The sequence below is a fragment of the Triticum urartu genome, chromosome 1 (genome assembly GCF_003073215.2).
Source record: "Triticum urartu cultivar G1812 chromosome 1, Tu2.1, whole genome shotgun sequence".
NCBI lineage: Eukaryota > Viridiplantae > Streptophyta > Magnoliopsida > Poales > Poaceae > Triticum > Triticum urartu.
In genome coordinates, this window is record NC_053022.1 from 400,866,988 (window position 1) to 400,886,470 (window position 19,483).

General features: G+C 43.5%; 2 protein-coding genes and 1 pseudogene across 2 annotated transcripts; 1 reads left to right on the forward strand and 2 right to left on the reverse strand.

Annotated features, from left to right (window-relative positions):
• The first annotated feature begins 1,121 nt into the window (after positions 1-1,121).
• Positions 1,122-2,347, forward strand: LOC125514697 (annotated as a pseudogene).
• Positions 2,348-3,466: 1,119 nt separating this feature from the next.
• On the reverse strand, positions 3,467-4,290 carry LOC125514700. Its single transcript, XM_048680045.1, has one exon. It carries the CDS (start codon positions 4,218-4,220, stop codon positions 3,720-3,722), a length of 501 nt encoding a protein of 166 aa, XP_048536002.1. The 5' UTR covers positions 4,221-4,290; the 3' UTR covers positions 3,467-3,719.
• A 7,990-nt stretch (positions 4,291-12,280) lies between these two features.
• On the reverse strand, positions 12,281-19,438 carry LOC125514708 (glyoxysomal fatty acid beta-oxidation multifunctional protein MFP-a-like). Its single transcript, XM_048680056.1, has 18 exons — positions 19,244-19,438; positions 18,554-18,625; positions 18,425-18,481; positions 18,289-18,342; positions 18,132-18,199; positions 17,953-18,034; positions 17,307-17,362; positions 16,880-17,182; positions 16,699-16,785; positions 16,103-16,277; positions 15,904-16,025; positions 14,992-15,155; positions 14,663-14,917; positions 13,845-13,966; positions 13,647-13,768; positions 13,013-13,161; positions 12,781-12,919; positions 12,281-12,654 (listed from the first exon to the last, which is right to left on the reverse strand). Exons 1-18 carry the CDS (start codon positions 19,335-19,337, stop codon positions 12,616-12,618), a joined length of 2,160 nt encoding a protein of 719 aa, XP_048536013.1. The 5' UTR covers positions 19,338-19,438; the 3' UTR covers positions 12,281-12,615.
• Positions 19,439-19,483: the final 45 nt, after the last annotated feature.

Below are 19,483 nucleotides of genomic sequence, written 5' to 3' on the forward strand. Positions count from 1 at the left end.
TGAGAATTATTGCATCACCTCGGAAGTGCCACGGTCCCTCGTGCATGACCCTCTCCCAATCCCCTAGACAGGAAAATTGGATAGTGTAGAGGTTCTCCTCCAATGGCTTGAACTTGGCTTCTTGTGCAAGATCCCATGCCGCTCTCATGTTCTTAAAGAACCAAAACTGACTGTAGGGTTTATCGGAATTAACCCTAGCGATAGCAATCCACCTAGCCGCCTCCTGCGGGACATCTTTCTCATCGAAGATCACGTCATCCAATTCGTCCTCCTTCAGCCCTAGCTCCTCCATCAACCTTGCGACGTCGTTGATCCCTTCCGGAAGCGGGGATCCATCTGCCGCCATGTCGAAACCCTAACCCGAGTTTAAAGTTCGGGTCTCTGCACTCGCCCTATGCCCCCGATCCTTCAGAAACAGCCAAGGCCCCCGACCAGGAGACGCCGAGGGGGCCCCCGCGGTCCAGGAGAAGTAGCTGCGGAGGGGTCGCGGGCGGGGAAGATCAAGACTCGACGGCGGCGAGAGTCGCCCCTCGAGAAAGCAAAACCCTAACTAGAGGGAAAAAAGAGATCCACACCTTTCCGTTTTGGAAACAAGGAGCAGGTGGAAGCGTGCTTCGCGCTTTCGAGCCTTCGAGGTTAAGCAACTTGTGCGGGCTTCTCTTCCCAGCTCTGCTCCCGCTCCCGGCCGTCCGGAGTAGTAACAATTTTCAATTTTTCACATACACGAAAATTAAGCTTGAGCTTTGTGCACAAGATTGCAGAAATCGTATTGATGGTGACGCATCATAACAGTAGTTGCCTCTTACCGGACGTGGTGTTTCTTGGGTGAACAGTAATAAAATCCAAAAAATATATCTGATTTTATTTGGTGCAAACATTGACAAAAGTTCTCGGTGCTCATAAAATTTCATCACGAAATAACATTTGTGAAAGCTGTAGAAAAAAACCATAATTGATGCTCCAAAAGTGTTGTTTTCGAAAACATTTTGGAGTGCTGATTTTGTTTTTTTTTACCACGACTTCTACGAATGTCATTTCGTGATGTAATTTTGCAAGCGCTGAGAACTTTTTTCAATGTTTGCACTTAAAAAAAATCAGAATTTTTGGAAAAAATTTCTATTTTCTTTTAATTTTACTGTTCATCATTTTGCCTCTTACCACATACAGTATGCCTCAAGATGGTGTTTTTTGCTTAACCGAGTGGAAGGAAGAGTAGAGCACATTCCAGAATCAAAGGAGGCCAATAACCGAGACTGACTTTATTTCGCACAGCTCGAAATACGCTTTTCTGTGTTATATAAAGCAGGCCCCAATCACATTGCCTTTGCTCCAAATTTTCAAGGGCGGAAAAGGAGCCAAGACAATGGCAGGCCGGGCTCGCATCCACTATTCTCCAAAAGCTTCTTCTTTTTCCCTTCCCTCTGTATTTTGCATCAGCGTAGCCTACTTTTACCTCCATTATTACTTCGTCCTTCCCTTTTGCTTTCCCGTTTGGACACCACTCGCTCGGCTTCTTCTCTTCTCCTCTCCCCTCCTCCCGGTGCGTTCGTTTGTGATTGGTCGGAATCAATGACCACTCCTACTCCATACCACCTCCTGTCTCCAAGAGCCATCGTCACCAAGATCATCAGCATGAAGCGGCAGGAGCCGGAGCCGCCGCGGCACCGGACCAGCCCCGCGATGTGGTGCGCTGCCATCGTCTGCTTCGCCTTCAGCGTCCTCCTCATCCTCGCCGGCCTGGTGATCCTCACCGTCTACCTGGCGGTGAAGCCGAGGACGCCGTCCTTCGACGTCGCCAATGCCGCCCTCCACAGCATCTATGTCGGCTCGCCTCCTCCCTACTTCAACGGCGACATGACGCTGACGGCCAACATCTCCAACCCCAACCACAAGATCGGCGTCGTGATCCAGTCCGGCGCCATCGAGCTCTTCTTCCGGGGCAGGCTGGTGGCAGCGCAGGCGCTGCCGCCGTTCGCGCAGCGTGTTCACAGTTCTCAACGTCCACATGCTGTCTAGCCAGGTGGCCTTGGAGATGCTGAACCAGATGAAGAGCAACAAGATCCTCTACACCATCAGAGGGACCTTCAAGGTCCGGGAAAGGTTATGGTCTTGGCACTACACCTACCGGATGACTGCCATTTGTGACCTGGAGCTCACCGCGCCTCCCTCTGGATTTCTCGTAGATAGGAGATGCACAACATCAACGTGATTGGTATCTGGATGCTCTTTTGATCTTTTTTTCTTGTATATCAAATTTCAGAGGATGTATAGCAGTACAAACTATTTTGGATGTATTTTTTTATGTAAAGTAAAACCCAAGTAAAGCATTCACAGCAATCTAAAATTATCACACGATTTCCTCTGTTTATGTCTGAAAACCAAACAAACAAGGGCCTGGAAACATCTACTGGTACCATATTTAGGTAGGTTATAATAGCTGAAGAAGAAAATCATTGGACACATTTATCTGTAATAACAGTTAGGGTAACAAAAACAATCTGTGAAAGCGATGCTGCCCCTGGTTTCTAAAACCAATTTCCATCACAACTACTTTTCTCATGACTATACTAGAAACAGAAACAAAACAAATACTCTGCAAAACTCAAGATTGAATGCGTTCCCTTAGTAATTCATTGTACCAGAAATGTAATTATTCATAAGGACCCCTCCAAGATCATATTTATTATAGTCCTTGTCTAAGCACAACTCATTCCAGCTCTCTGTCTTAGCAGACGAGAAGAATATACTACTCTCATAAGAAAATGAGAAGTTATTGAATCTCAACAAACAATCTAAGCTTAAGCTACAATACCCTGCACCCTGTAGTGCTTCCAAGTGCCAGACCAAATAGTAGTTAGCACACTATTCATACATAGGATAGAAGAAACACCTTCGACCTTCCAGCCTGCCTGATTCATGGCATCCTGAGTGATTTTGCTATTCCAGTTAATTTTTCATCTTTCTGTTAGAACTTTGGTATCATCAGTTTTTTTAAGGAAGCTCTTTGGTATCAGCATGTTTGTTCCCACAGTATATGTATTGGCTGTGATTTTGCTATTCGGTTTTCTTTCATCGTTCTGTCAGAGAATTTGTATCAGCTGGTTTGTTCCAAGTATGTGCTGGCTGTACTTTCATGGTCTGTAATTCTGTATGCATCATGGATGGGGAGCTAGCACTTCTTTTGTGGGTGTATCAGGCTTGATATGCTTGCAAAGATTCAGTAAGAGGCTTCCATGTCAAAGAAAGAACTGTCTGATTGATCAAAATATGCCACAAAATGAAGGGCACAGAACATGAATACATAGAAGGTTGATCATGGATGCAGAAGCCGGGAGCTAGAATTAATTTTTTTGTGGGCGCATCAGCTTGATATGTTCGCAAAGATTCAATAGAAGAATTCCATATCACAAAAGGAACTGTCTGATTAATCAGAACTGCACAGAACATGAATAGATCACAGGTAGTATTTAGGAATATGAAACTTTTATTAATCTCAAGTGTTTTACTCTAAACTTTCTGATGAAACAGTACAGCACTCACACACGGACCCATCGAAATCGAGTCCTGAAATTGTTGGTCCATCTAAAACAGGAACAGCACTAGAAAATACTACCAGCCCCTTGGTATCTTCGAGCAACAAGAGCATGAATAATCCATCCAAGAACTAGCTTAATTTTGAAGGGGCGCTTGTGACTTGTGAGAGAGCTCGGTGGGGGATCCTAGAACGCACCTCGCAGGCGCAGGCTTGACCCGGCGGTGGACCGCGGCAGCAGCAGGTCGTTGCAGTCGAAGCCGCAGCCGCAGGTGGGGCTCTCGAGGAAGTTGTCGAGGCCGAAGTCGGCGGAGGCGATGCCGACGGAGAAGCCGAGCTGGTCGCCGCTGCGGGTGACCTCGACGATGTTGAGCCAGAAGAAGAGGACCTTGACGGTGACGCCCTGGAGGTTGGTGAGGCGGTCGACGGAGATGCGGCCGCTGATGTCGGGCTTGTAGCGGAGCGAGTAGGAGCCCTGGATGGAGAACTCGCAGGTGGAGGAGGAGTTGATGTGCGCCGTGAAGTCGCCGGTGGCGTTGTCGAGGGTGTAGGAGACGACCCCCTTGGGGATGATGCCCGGGGGGAAGTCGAAGGCCGCCAGCGCCTCGTAGGCCGTCGGCTTCGCGGCGGCGGGGCCGGCGACGGCGAGCAGGAGGAGGAGGGGAAGCATCGCGGATTTCATTCTCATTTTTCTTGTTTCTTCAGCGGTGGCTTCGGGGGTAGCTTGCTTGAGGTCGTTGGGAGGAGATCTGGGGATGCGCCGGTGTTAAAGACAGCGGGTCCACATGCTAGCTAATCTGACAGTGCACCCTGCTAACAAAAAATGAAATAGTCGAAAGAAAATTTTGTCTTTGGTTGAGACTTTTTTTGTTTTTTCTATGATATGATGTGTAAAAACACTCTTTTTTTAGAATAAAACACTTCTCTTTCTATGGTGCACCTGTGCTCACTCTCCTATTTTTTACACACACAAAATACATATCTTTCCCTCGCAAAAAATATAAATACATATCTTGCCTTTTAGGATATTCGTTCACAAAAATAGGATTTTCTTCCTAAGTACAAACGTACACAAATCCAGACCAAGAATTGGTAAGGCAAAAGCAGATCAAACGTGGTCGTGTTAGTTTTTGATTGCTTTCGGAGGTAGCGAACCGCAGTTTTCTTATGTTTTAGCTCTTCAACTGATGGAAAGTTCAATATCCCCATCCCCTCCAAGTTCACTGGCGGAGGAGCCCAGTGGGCAAGGTGTGGCAGCCGCCACACCTTAATTTGGCACCAACTTTATATATATATATATATATATATATATATATATATATATATATATATGTATGTATGTAAAATGTTTGGGGCACCTAGGTGTCTGGGCACCTAGGCCCAAACATGGCAAGTCATTTTTATTAGTGCATGACGTGCAATCAATGAAATACTAATTTCCCATTTTTCATTTGCATGCACTAGTACACTCAACGGTCAATGATTACTTTCCAAAATATATTATGCTGATTTCCTAGCAATAATTTTTTCCAAATATTATGTTGACCTATTATACCTAATAAAAATATACACATAAGCAGGCTATTATATCTAATGAAAATATACATATACCGTAAATATTACTTAATAAAAAATATACATATACCCATGCTATTATATGTACTAAGAATATACACATACCCGAAATCTCATGAGTATGTAGATACCTCGAGAATATCATGAGTATATACTTAAATTTGGTATGTATATATCTAAATGGTGTACATACTCCAAAGCATTGACACATGCCTGAGGTATCAAATACCTGCTAACGAGACACAATGTATATACCCAGAAATTTCATGAGTATGCAGATACCTCAAATAAATTTGTGAGTATGTGAACTTTTTTAGTAAAAAAGATATTCTCGGGTATGTTTATACCCAAAATATTTTTGGGTATATGCAATATTTATTAATATGTACCTACAACTAGCTTATCCACGTACAATAAACTTAAAACGATGTACACATTTACTTTTTTGGGTATTTTATATTTTTGGATGCGTGAAACATGAGAATACCCAATATATTTCTAGATACCTTTGTTTTTAATAAGATTATACATGCACGTACTAGGAAATACAACCTCAGACACAAGAAAAGGCCGCATTTCAAAAAATTGAAGATATATATGACGTGCTAGGAAATATGATTTTATTAGTTTGGCATATGCGTGGAGTGTCCATACGACTATTTCCATGTACGAGTCATGTAGTTAATGCACGTCCAAAATTAGGGAGATATTTATTTCCTTATTGTCGTTGACCAATCAGATTAATACCTCATTAAAAAGGCAAGTAATCACTAATTTAAATAGTGCTAATTGATGGCAGCACTGCAGATTTCTTTCCAAATATAAGGTACTATAAACATGCATGCTTACTATATTAGCACGTATCCTAAAGCAATCCAACGGTGGGTACATAAGGTGCCTGGGCTCTTAGGTGTCCCAAACTGTCATCCTATATATATATACTTTTCTTCATGAAAATGCAAACATATACTGCTCGTTAGTTTTAGACCACACTAGATTGATTCATTCAAACAAAGCTAGATGAATCACATAAGTAGATCGAAAGCACACAAACTGGCAGCTTAATTGATGTGTTGCCCAACACATGCCCATCTCACTACGTAGACGTACGCGAACCAGCTCGCTTTCACTGCACATGCCCATCTCACTATGTAGATGCAGTGGCGGAGCTTAGTGGAGAGCAACCTGGGCCATTGCCCCCCCCCCCAGTCCATGAGAAAACTAGCATATATCCCCTAGTATTCAGCCCATATGCCCAGTTAAAATCAGCCTAAAGTCATATTTCTTGCCCCTCCACAAAATCAGCCCAAGCTCCGCCACTGCGTAGATGTATGCAAAATAACTATCTTTTGCATCTCTAAGACTAAAAATACCTCTCCAACAGATAGTGTAGATGTAAAAAATAATAATAATACATTTCCGTCTCCCAAAGATGCAAACCACAACACCTCACGGTGCAAATTTGCATCTACACCTCTAGGAGATGTAAAAGGAATGGCAGTGTTCAACCGCCCAACCGTCTTCATTGCACCTCTGCCAGCCCGCCCGCCAGTGATTTTTGCCATGAAATGCGTCGCCGTCGCCTGTCGGCCCATCCGCCCACCCTGCGCACGCCAGCAGTCGTAGGCCGTGGCTGACCCGCCGATTTGAGTCTGCTACGCTGATGACTGCCCGCCTCCGCCGCCGGCGATTTGTGCCCGAAAACGCCGCCGCCGCTGCCGCCTGTCCATCCATCCCTAACTCCATCGCGACCCCACGGCCTATCCCCGCCACTGCATGTGTCTTCTCTAGACATCATTAAAAGATTCTGTGCAGTGCAGTTTGAATTGGCTATTATGTCTTTGCATCATTTTTTTTAGAGGCATCAATTTTGTCTAGTTGACAGTTTGCCACACCTTAATTTTTTTTCGTCCTCCGCCTCTGATGCCCCGACTCTTAAAACGAGCATGGTAACCGTTCGTGAATGCGCCCATAGTGATACGGAAGCCGGCTATCCAATCATGTTCGCATAATTTTTAAACTGGATTTGAACAAACAAGATGGTTTTCATCTAAACCGGACGAAAATTCACGACATATTTTAACTAAACTATAGTGGGTTAGACTATTCTAACCTAATCTAAATGATCGCCGGCCGTGGCGGCGCCCGTTTCCCACGAGAACATGCTCATCCGCCGGCCATGAGCCCCCGTAAGTGAAGCTTCAGCGGGAGTGAAAGAGTAGTGACCTCCGTGAAGCTCGGGCAAGCTCATCGGCTGGGAGGCCCGACAAGATGTTGGCGGTGGCATTCCTGGGACCCCAGCGGCGACGTGTGGCCTCCCATGTTCTATCCTTCTACTCCATCAACGGCGGCGGATGTGGACGTGACAACCTCGTCATTGTGGCGGTGAGACGCGAACGGCCGTGGTGACGCGATCAATGCGGAGCTAGCGGCATCCTCAGTCTCGTCCTCAAATTCCTCCGTCGTCATCTCGATGTCCAGGAGCAAGGCATCTCTCTCCACCCTATCGATTGACTTGTTTTTTTTTCTGCACATGTCAAAATGATTAATCTTTCCTCCTAATAGTTTGCAAATAGCATTTAAGTGTGACACTAAACCCTTTTTCTCTTCTTTTTTAAAAAAAGTTTTGATGCATAGGAGCATATACTCCCAAGAGCCAAATTGGATTTCTGAAATAAAACATGTAATTTCATTAATGAAGCACAACCACATGCAAAGCTGGAAATTTACTCTCATGTTTGACCACATGAATATAACTGCATATATCGCATACCATAACCCATATCTTTAATGGGCCAATGAATAGAGTACTCCCTCCGTCTCAGTTTATAAGTCATGTGCGTATACCTAGGTTGCCAATTTTATCACCACAATATAAACTACTCCCTCCGTTCGGAATTACTTGTCTCGGAAATGGATGTATCTAGAACTAAAATACATCTAGATACATCCATTTCTGCGACAAGTAATTCCGAACGGAGGGAATACATAATATAAAAATTATACCGTTTGAAAATGGAACATACGAAGCTTATATCGGTATATCTTTTTGTAACATATGGCTTGTATTAGGTTGATTAAATTGACGATCTAAAAAAACGCACACGCCTTGTAAACTAGAAGAAGAGAGAGAATACCATAGAGAAAGAAAGGTTATAAGGATTCCACTACAAATCTAGATTTTCTTTTAACATTTCCAATCAAATAAATAAATATGGTTACACCTACCATATCTCTTCTTGACGTCCACCGACGCAGAACACTGCCCTTTCTGTCTCTCGCCGGAAACAAAAAAGGAGTAGTGCTCTAGCTGGTCGACTAGCCAGACCTTGTGCTAGTTAGGTTTTCGGGTCCGGTCTTCCTTATAAACTGGACCAACTCTTTTCTTCTCAATGAAATGCAGGAACCCCCTGCCCCTTTCGAGGTGTTCTCGGAGGGAAAAAAAGACCTTGTGCTAGTCAAGCTCCGGGGCCGTTCGAGCTCATAACCATTTCATCCAATGGGCATCGTCCTCCCCGCGATCTAGATGCCCCATCCCTTGTTCTTGCTCCCTCCTAGCCCCCTTCGCGCTGCTACGCAGCAGGACCACCGCCCCTCATTGGTTGCCCTTTCCCCCATCAACCACCCTCGCCGTAGGTCAGAGTTCGGTGTCAAGGGCGTGGTCGCAGCACGGTTGGCCATGGTCATACCGTCCCCTGCAACCGTTCCAGCATATCCAAGCCGTGATCGTAGCGTCCCCCCATTGTTGGTTCCCAGCAGCTACCGACCATGGCATCGTAGCATTCCCCTGCATTCGGCTCCATATGTGGTTACCACAATGCCAACATCTCAGGTGGTTGATCCCAGCATCCAGCCCTGTCAGTCGCAGCATCCCGACGGCGAGAGAGCATGGCGTCAGGTGGCTCGGAGCACCCCGACTCGATAGTTGCAGCCCCCGATATTTTAAATTGGATTTGAACAAACATGATGATTTTCATCTAAACCAGACGAAAATTCACGACATATTTTTGACAGTTGAAGCTCTTCTTGGGCGGTGAAAGGGACCTGAGTGAGCTTTCCACGCTTTTCCACCGGTCTCTAGAGCGTAGGCGTTCTGTTGTGACGAGCGGAGAGCACGGTGCCGCGAGGGCCGAGCCGGCACATGCACGCTCTCCCCACACGAGCCAGGATTTCGTTGGAAGTTGAAGCTGGTCAGACGCTGCTGCAGGTTGATGTCGACTGCCTTCCTCCCTTGGAGTTGGATAGAGAGCTGTGAGGCCGGCTACGGTTGCGTTTCGGTTTCTCCAGTTTGTTCACGCGCACTCACGCTGTCACGCAAACTGCAAGGACGGTCGGGACTTGAAAGAAGAAATCCAGACGTGGACGTCCGGTGTGTTGCTGAAGCGTTGGCCTGGCCAGACGAACAAACACGACCCGCTCGTCAATCGTCGCCCGCGCGCCTTCGGGAAACGGCCGGAGCACGTGAGCAGTGCCGGCGGCCGTGGAGTCCATCCACGTCGCGCGCGGAGTCAGACGGACTCGTCGTCACCCACCAGAAATTCACGCCGCAGTAGCTACGTACCGGGAAGCTCCTTCACCTGGTCGTAGGTTTGCTTTGCTCTTCAAAGTACGGTACGGGGATAAACGCCGCTTGGACACGTATCGACGTTGGAGGCACAGCTGGTACGGTACGTGGAGGGCTCTGTGTACGTGCTGCACGCCTTGCAGTTGCAGCTGCAGATCTGCTCTCGGTACATGAACCAGCACATCATTTCCTGCATCTGCATACGGCCTGTGAAATTTTCACGGGCACCCAGCACATCATTTTCGTTTTCCGCAGTCGCAAAAATACAGCGCTTCAACAGAGGTTGGTATATACTACCTCCGTTTTCTCTAGATATAAGACATTTTAGAGATTTCTATACATACTACATATAGATGTATATAGACGCATAGTGTAGATTCACTTATTTTTTTAAAAATATAAGATCTTTTAGAGATTTCAATACAAATTATATATGAATGTATATAGACGTATTTTAGAGTTTAGATTCACTCATTTTGCTCCATATCCGTATGTAGTCTTCTATTGAAATCTCTGAAAAGGCTTATATTTAGAAACGAGGAGAGTATATGAAATCAACGCATGAAAACCACACAAGGTTGGCGTTTTATTTCCAGAATTGCCAAGGTTCGCATCCCTTGTCCTGTAAAAACATACAGAGGTTTTGTGGACATGTTGCAACAATGCGCCAGGGGAATCCGCAATGCAGAAAACTACTACACCGTGGGTAAGATGAATCCGCAATGCAGAAAACTACTGCACCGTGGGTAAGACCATGGCAACACATAAGGGGCGGACCCACGTGGTCGTTGCCGGTGTCACAGGACACCGGGTAAAATTTCTCGTTACGTACTATATAAGGCACATATACTCCTGTGACACCGGTAAAGTTAGTCGATGGACACCGGCTAGAGCCAGCGAAACGGTGCACGAGCAATGCCCATCTAATAGTCCAGGCACACGACAAGATAGAGTTTGGTCGATCTGGTTTGGTTTGTGTACGTGGGCCTCCAGCCTGCTGGCTTCTCGCATCTTCGCGTTGATTCCTCAGAAAGCTCACGCTAGCCCTATCGCCGCCCACCTCCCTGCTCGCCATCGAAACATCGCGGCGCGCCAGTGTCGCCCCGCCTGACTCCGTGACTCGCCCAGATCACCGGAAAGAAAAAGGTACGGCAAGAGAACCCCTCGATCTGTTTCAAGTGCGTATCTCTATTTCTCACAATTTTTGTTTCTCAAACACCGAACTAGGGCTTCAAATCTTAAGGATGTTACAATTATATATTGGATTACTGCGTTTTTTTTTGGACCTATGCACGTGTATTTGAGAATAGGATTACCGGGATTTTTCAATATGTATGCCGCTACGAATTTGTTTGAGAATTGAATTATTGTGAATTTCCAAATTTTGGGAGTGCTTATCATTTTTGCCGATCATCCTTGTCTCCATTGTTTGGAGTTTTTATGCTTTACTATTTTTAACTTCATATAATCAGCTAGTAATTGCTAAGGCTCTGTTTGGGAGTAATTTGTTTGAGACTACAGTTTTTAACCCCATGATGACAATGAATATTTTAGCTTATGAAACCATCAGTTTCTAAAACTACTGTGAAAATGGTGCTGTGTTTGGCAAGCAACATACTATGTAGTATTGTCTTTGACCACCACTAGTGTCCTTTGTTGTTTTCCTCGGTTTTTAAAATAGAGGTCCTGATCTTTTTTTTCATACAGCAAAAATACCATAGTTTTGTGGATACTTTCAAATACTTTCAAATACATTACTACAGCAAAAATACATTAGTGCATTATTATTTTTTGCTTTCAAATACTGCAAAAATACATTAGTGCATTATTATTTTTTGCTTTCAAATACTGCAATAATGCACTAATGTATTTTTGCTGTAGTAATGTATTTGACTACAAGAAATTGCACTGATTGTTTTTGCGGGAAAATACTGCAATCTTAATTAGAGGCAAACATCTCAAAGTATTTGAAACGGTACTTTGTCAAAATAGTATTCTTGAAATACATTGTAACCAAACGCACCCTAAGTATGTAATTTTTATGTATAGCATTGTATATTCCTATGCATATGTGATGTGCATGTGGACACCAGGTCATTTTTGTTCTGGGTTCGCCCCTGAACACATTACACGGCAGCAGCTGCAGAAGAAAAAGACCGCACTCACCAACACTCAAAACCAACCTATTCCCTTCGTCCCATAATATAAGTTCCTTCACCTGGTCGTAGGTTTGCTTTGCTCCTCAAAGTACGGTATACGGATAAACGCCTCTTGGACACGTATGGACGTTGGAGGCACAGCTGGTCTGGTACGTGGAGGTGGACAGTCTGCCTTTCCTTGCGTATGTATATGTGCTGCACGCCTCGCAGTTGCAGCCGGAGATCTGCTCTAGACACACGAACCACCACATAATTTTCGTTTTCTGCAGTCGCAAAAATACAGGGTTTTCTCTTTATGTTAACCCAGTACATCGCCGAAAGACATAAAATAAATTCAGAAAAACACGAATACCGGTGTCTAGAATTTGAACACGGTGATACCACTGACCTTCTAACCGTCCAACCATTGGTTTGCAGTTTCAACTGAGGATGATGTATATGAAATCAACGGAAGAAAAGACACAAGGTTGGCATTTTATTTCCACAATTGACAAGGATCGCATGTACTATCCCTGGCCCTGTAAAAACATACAGAGGTTTCGCGGACATGTCGCAACAGTACGCCAGGGGAATCCACAATGCACAAAACTACTGGGCCGTGGGTAAGACCATGGTAACACATCACACAGCAGCAGTTGCAGAAGAAAAACAGCCGCACCCACCAACACTCAAAACCAACCTAGCATTTTTGCCGTGCACTTTATTACATCTAATACACGATCGTATCCGGAACATTCCAGCTCCTCCATCCCGATTGGACATGGCAAAACACCCAGGTAAACCATCTAGAGTCGCGACTTGGTGCCATCAGCTGTGGTGGCAGCCTGCAACAGTTTTCAGGGGATGCACAATCAGGTGATGCAAAATTCACTAATTCAGTAGAATGAGAAGAAGCGCCATTCCGGATCCCAAAGCTACATCAATGACGCGGAAATGCGATAGAATCTTACCAAGGATGCGCCGTGACTAGCTCTGGCAGCTAGATATTCACAGGGTTTGAAGAACTCTCCATAATCTTTGGACCACCCGTCCAGTCTGCGGTACACGTATTCCGCGCTGAGAGAGTCGGCCCAAAACATCACTCCACCCCTGGTGTAAAAAGAGATCACATAGGACTGATCAGTTAAGATAAATATATCAGTTAGGATAAATATATATCAGTTCAGGGGTAAGCAGTTGGACCTAAAAGAAGGGAAGCCCATTCCCATAATGGATGCTACATCAAGATCAGATGCTTTCAGTGCAATTCCCTCATCAAGGACTCGGCAGGCCTCATTCACCACGGGAAAGAAGACCATCTCTACGATGTCCTTGTCTGTTAATTTCAGCAGCTGAGGGAAATGAAATCGCTTGTCAGATTTCTTTGAGCAAAACGAGTGAAACACTGAATCGACAGGCTAGTATGTACACGGTGTGCAGTACAACGATGACAGGCAAAAAGATGCACACACAGACAACATGTACTCGATCACAAACTGTGATATGGTACAATGTTCACATCTTGTAATTCACATATAGCTTATAGTGCACTGAATAGTGCCCCGAGTTATTTTGGACTTGAACTAATCATTTAAGTTGGGTTTATCTCATAGCCAAATTTTCTGCATCTTACAGATCATCCAAAGAAAATGAACACAGAAAAGAAGATACAACACATGCCAGAGATAGAGAAAGGTACCGTGAGAACTAAAATGAATACATCTGTGACACTGAGATGTGTCCATGCAGGTGATGTACAGATAACAAGATTTTCTTTTGGGTTCAAATCATTCTTTAATAAACCAGAAGTAGATAACTAAGTTAGATATAACATGACCTTAGGATCTTGTGCAACACCTGCCATCTTTCTTGATTTCTCAACATACTTTTTGATATCAGGGTCTGGAGAAGCTTGTCGCTTATCATCATAAAGATAAAATCCCTTACGAGAAGATTCACCTGTCCAGGATTCCACAAGTTAATTAACAATGAGATACCAAGCACTAAGTGGAGTGTATTTTCGATATGGAAGAACCTGTCCTGTTCTCCTCCAGCATAATTGCAGTAAGAAGCGATTTATAGCATCGCTCTGGGTAACTCTGATAATATTGCTTTCCAGTGGCAACGGCAACGCCAAAGCCTACAAGATCAGCTAATCTGTACAGACATGATAAAAAAGAAACTACTGTCAGACAAATAAATATATATCTACGAAAATGTTCCATAAATGAACATGAAGGTGTGTACATGTGTTGCATTAATCTGAACTAGATTGCATGGGAACAATGTTAAGGCACTCTATGATAATAAAAACCAAGAACTCTACCAATATCAAAGCAAATAACAGACAAGCTCTATAAAGCAGCCAAAAGAGGAACAAGATAGCATAAATATGTTTTCCATCAAAAGACTACTTTGGTCCTACCACAATACTCTATTGGAAACCAATAAAAACTCAAAAGGAAGTAGCTACTCTGATTTATTAACTTAACAGGTGCAAAAATGCGGCAGCCAAATTCTATCTAACTCAACCAAAATATATTACAAGTTCCCAGATCAAACATAAGTATTTGACTAGGAAAGAAACAAAGAAAAATGACCATATGGCAGAGGACCGAGATTAAACACTACCAGTGCAAGCTTACATCTATTCATCTAAGTCAACACTGAACCATAATGCTTTGTCAAAGCTGTGGACAATAGTTGGTTCCTATGATACCAGAAATCAGAAAGCAAGGGCAAAAAAATGATCTTAAAATTCTGCAGTAATTCACTAAAAGCCGTAGCCTAACTGCTTGAGTATGCAAGGGAACTGGCCAATTGTGCAGCTCACAATAGCTGATATATCCTTACCGAAATGGCCCCATCGGCATTCCAAATTGTGTTATCACATGGTCTATGTGATATACATCCAAACCATAATCAACAAGCAAACCAGCCGCCTGTCCATAAGGAAAAAACATCCTATTGACAGCAAACCCAGTGCAGCTCCCAACAACAATTGGTGTTTTCCGTATCTTCTTCGCCACATCTAGCAAGTCCACAATAACTTGTGAGGAAGTCTGCTGAGTACGAACTATTTCCAACAGTGGCATGACATGAGCTGGACTGCAAGTATACTACAGTTAGATACTTGAGTTGAGAAAGATGGGATATGGAATATGAAGTGCATAATGGACTACCTGAAGAAGTGGGCACCAACAATTCGATCTTGACAAGCTGTCTGTTGGCCAATTAACTGCAAATCTATCGTCGAAGTATTTGTGGCAAATATGCAATTAGAGTGACAGCTCCTTTCAAGGTCAGAGAATATTTGCTGCTTCAGCGATATATCCTCAATAACGGCCTGCAAGATTTTATCAAGTAGCCGTCAAGATCATTATGTGCTCTCCTTCATCTAAGCATATAGATTAGTGCAAGTTAGAATGCTTGACTCAAAAGCTGTGGTGAACATAATAAATGATTATACATAAGCAAATGTTTGATAAGAATGGTAGTACTTGAAATAAGAAAATATTTCTTGCTTCCACAATCTTCCAAGACTTGCACTAATTTTCCATCACAATCATTGTCCATTTGGCCCTAAGCTAAGTAGATATTTTTGTTTAACAAAGAGGAAAAAATGTTGTAAAGCGAATATCCTGATACCATTTCTGATTTTATAACTATGGCACTATGCTGGAAGTTAACACAAATCAGCGACATTTTACTTTCCCAGCGCAGTTGCATGTTAGTACTGTACAATTTTATATTTCAAATATCACCACTATCTATATATGATAATCTTGTCCATTATAACTTGTCCCTAGCACAATAAGCGGTACAGCTCCTTGTTTCTGGGTTTATAAGGAGTTTGTAGGATGTTTACATTTTAGATTATTGTGGGGCCTACTAGTCGATTTTCCTATTTAGAATTCTAGTACGATTTCTTTAGGCATCAAAGCGAAGGAGGTGCCTTGAATATCACCAGTTGCATCCGCTTATATAGATTATTATCGAGGAGCAGGATGAAACGAGCACTAGATCAGTGTTCAGTGATATTTCCTATGGAATAAGATCATAGAAAGAAGTATTTGTCAACAAACTGGATCTACCTCAATGACCACATCTGCATCTCTAAATTGCTCATAGTCAAGAACACCGGACAGTAGAGAAAGTTTATTTTCATAATCATCTTTGGTCATTCTTCCCTTTTTGACAAAACTCTGCAAATTGGCTGAACAGAAAAGAAAGAATATATGATAAACTGCAAAGACAATCTCAATAGAAGTTTCCAAGGTAAAAAGAACTCACCTTTAATTCTGTTAATACCAGTATTCAAGAACTTCTCATTTACTTCTTTCAAGACTACCACAATGTCACTCAGTATGAACGCAGTTGCAATTCCGGATCCCATTAGACCTCCCCCAACAATAGCTGCCTTTAGTATTCTCCGTGGTGTCAAACCCAAGTTGGTAATATTTGGTATCTATTAGAGCATGAGACAGTCAGTTAAATGAATGCATACATCATGCTAAACCGCTAACTTCCAAGAAAAGCTCAGTTTCCATTTAATATTTATGGTCCTATACCGACCTTATGAGCATTTTTATCAGTAGATGCAAAAGGAGCTTACATGTAATAAAGGAAAACCAGAATACAAACATCCGGAATTTTTGCACATGTTACATTCAGATCATAAGTTTCATCTTCTAAAATGAATAAATATATGTTCTGCACTTTATAGTGTGCTGACCTTCAACTAATTAGACTGAAAGAAACATAAGAACTATTGTTGTGTTTTGGTTTTACTGGGAGCCGATAACTAAATAACACTAACTTCTGAGGCTGGATAAAAGCAAGTATGAGAACAAACATTTCCAAAGCTTTATCCTTGCAGTTCTACCAACCTTTGAAGTCGCGTGTTGGGCGAAAAAGACATGTCTTAAGCTTTTGCTTGTTTGAGATTGCTCAAGCATTTTTCCAGAAAGCACTTCCTGTCAATTGTCAAAATAGAATATTGAAAAGCACTACGAACCACTAAGGGCTTATGGTAGATGCTCCACGATGTAGGACTACCTAGTGATTTACCTTCATGAGGGCGGCACGAGGGCCAAAAAGAATTCCTTCTTCAATAACATCAATGCAAACTAACGGATGTTGAAGATTAGCAGACTGTTTTAGGGCTTGTACTCTCGCAGATTTAAGAATTTTCTTTGCTTCCACAATATCTGTAAGTCTATCCGTTCTCAGGAGACTCTTTAACCATGGCTTTTTGTGTTCGTGGATTTCCAGAGCACAAGAACAGGCAGTGCTGACCAGCTTATCAGCTGAAACTATGGCATCAACCAAACCGAATTTGTGAGCCTCTACTCCTTTTATAGACTTTGACATCTATTAAGAAAAGACACAAGTATTCATGGTCAACGCACAACACTCTCATAATTTTCTTGCATGTTCAACACGAGGAAAACAACTGTGCATGCATTGCATCTTGCAATGTACAAATCAGCCATACCAACATCATCTCAAGAGCTTTTTGCAGGCCAACAAGGCGGGGCAATCGTTGTGTTCCTGCAGTAGGTGAAGACCTTTCAATCAACATAAAACAAGAAAAGAAAATTTGAGCAGCCTGTGAATTTAGCAGAGAAATCAACATGCAAGGAGCCGTCTCTTGAACTTGCAGTGGAACATTTTTTATACCTTTCCTTTAAAATGATTATGTATCATGGTTAGCTGTATGATACAGCAGACCGATAAACAAAAGAGTGTTTTTAACAGATTACACCAAGTTCCCTTTCTTCCTAGTTTCTTTCATATGTATACTGTGGATTATGTTTATTGAATGAAATGCCTCAGGCCTGAGGAGGCCTAGTTAGTTCAAGAAGTCATAATTCTACATCTACTGCGTACCGCATAGGGCAATTGCTTATGGGGTTAAATCTCTTCCATCCTACGGCATATGGATCTGCCATTCTTCTTTTGCTTCCTTTGTATCCCATAAGTAAAATGGAAATATGAACAAGAACACGGTAGCCTCTTTCCAAAGGGGACAGGTGCAGTGCACAATGTACTCATGTTTAGACCAAAGGTAAGAAGTACACACAGGGAAGTATGAGCAAATATAATATCACATGCAAGACCATGCTGAGACTTGAGAGTACCTCCCATTCCAGGAATGATACCAAGCTGAAGTTCAGGTAGTCCTAATTGAGCTGACGGTGTAGAAACGCGAGCATGGCAAACCTGCATAAGAAGAAAGTACAGTGTTGAGCAAATAGACACTTCTTCAGAGAAACCGAAAAGGTCTAAGCATAACCCCAAATATAGAACCTAACCATACCATTGCAAGCTCTAAGCCACCACCTAGAGCAACACCATCTATAGCAGCCACTGACGGCTTCTGAGCATCTGGCAGCAGCTAGTACTTAGTGATGAAATGTAAGGAAAAGGTCTACTTGTTGACAAACTTGGGTTAGACGAAGAGGCTCATAAGTTACCTTCCACTACGCCAGTCAGAAAATCAATCGAAAAGGACCCGGGCTTCTCGTTTTCTGGGTGGGTGGGGGGACACGGAGACTTAGCAATGGAAGTGAGCAATGCAACAAAATACTCAATGTACCATCTTGTTCTTACTTGGTTTATTTCCGAATCCATTTATATCAAATCCACCTGAAAACCTCCCTTTGGCCCCTGCACAAAGTGTAAAACACTAGAAATATCGCACTTGCATAGGATGCCTGACAAGGTGATTTTGTTAAATACCAGTGAGAACGATGGCCTTGACATCATTCCTTCTTAGAGCTTCTCCATAGTTGCTCTGCAAGCTAGCTATGACTGCAGAACAGAAAAGAGAGGCCTATCATGCCCACATTACTAGTCCACAGAATTTACCTACGCTTGGAAAATGATTGAACACTGATGGATCATCAGTTTGTCGGTCAATAAACATGGCACACGGAACAGTGCTGCTATCTAGATTGCTCTAAGAAGCACTTCAATTCAATAAGTTAATTAGTTTCATAAACATAACGAACTTTTTTAGTCCATAGCAACGCACGTTGTTTCTTGTCCCGCTTGCATGACACAATACATGGGCATGAAGAAATGGGCATACAGTTCTATATGTGGGTGGAGCAATGTTAGTCGGTAATCTTTAGCAGGCAGCAGGCAGAACCACTCCGTTGCCGCGGCCATGGCCGATCGTTGTTCTGCATATGTGGGGGCTACTGAAACGTGATGCGCAGATCAATTTAGGAAATTCCATGATCTTGGGAGAAAACCGAAGAATTCCCCAATGCGCAGCAAAATCGCGTCATCAAACAGCACGCTGCGCGCTCCAGCAGACGAGCCGGGCCGCTCCTGGGCGATGTGAATCCCACGCGGATCTTCCGGAAACCGCGCGGAATCGAGGCCAAATCCGGCGGAAAACGGTCGGGGGGAATGGAGATGTACCGTCAAAGGAGAGGGCGTTGACGGGCGGGTTGGAGATGGTGATGACGGCGACGCCGTCGGCGCGGACCTCCATGGTGGTTGCGCCCCTCGCCATCTCCGTCGGGGACGAGACGGCCGGCCGGCACAGCTGAAGCTGCTTCTTTTGTTTTCTTGAGTGAAGCACAGGTGAAGCTGCTTGCGTGTGCAGTTAAGAGCATCTCCGGCAGTACAGTGTCTATAACAAATCCTGCTGTTGGCCAA

Coding starts and splice junctions, on each gene's coding strand:
- LOC125514700 (XM_048680045.1), bottom strand. CDS start 4,220: ATGAGAATGAAATCCGCGATGCTTCCCCTCCTCCTCCTGCTCGCCGTC.
- LOC125514708 (XM_048680056.1), bottom strand. CDS start 19,337: ATGGCGAGGGGCGCAACCACCATGGAGGTCCGCGCCGACGGCGTCGCC. Junction 18,626..19,243: donor CAACGCCCTCTCCTTTGACG/GTACATCTCCAT, acceptor TCTGTTCTGCAG/TCATAGCTAGCTTGCAGAGC. Junction 17,363..17,952: donor TATCATTCCTGGAATGGGAG/GTACTCTCAAGT, acceptor CACCTACTGCAG/GAACACAACGATTGCCCCGC.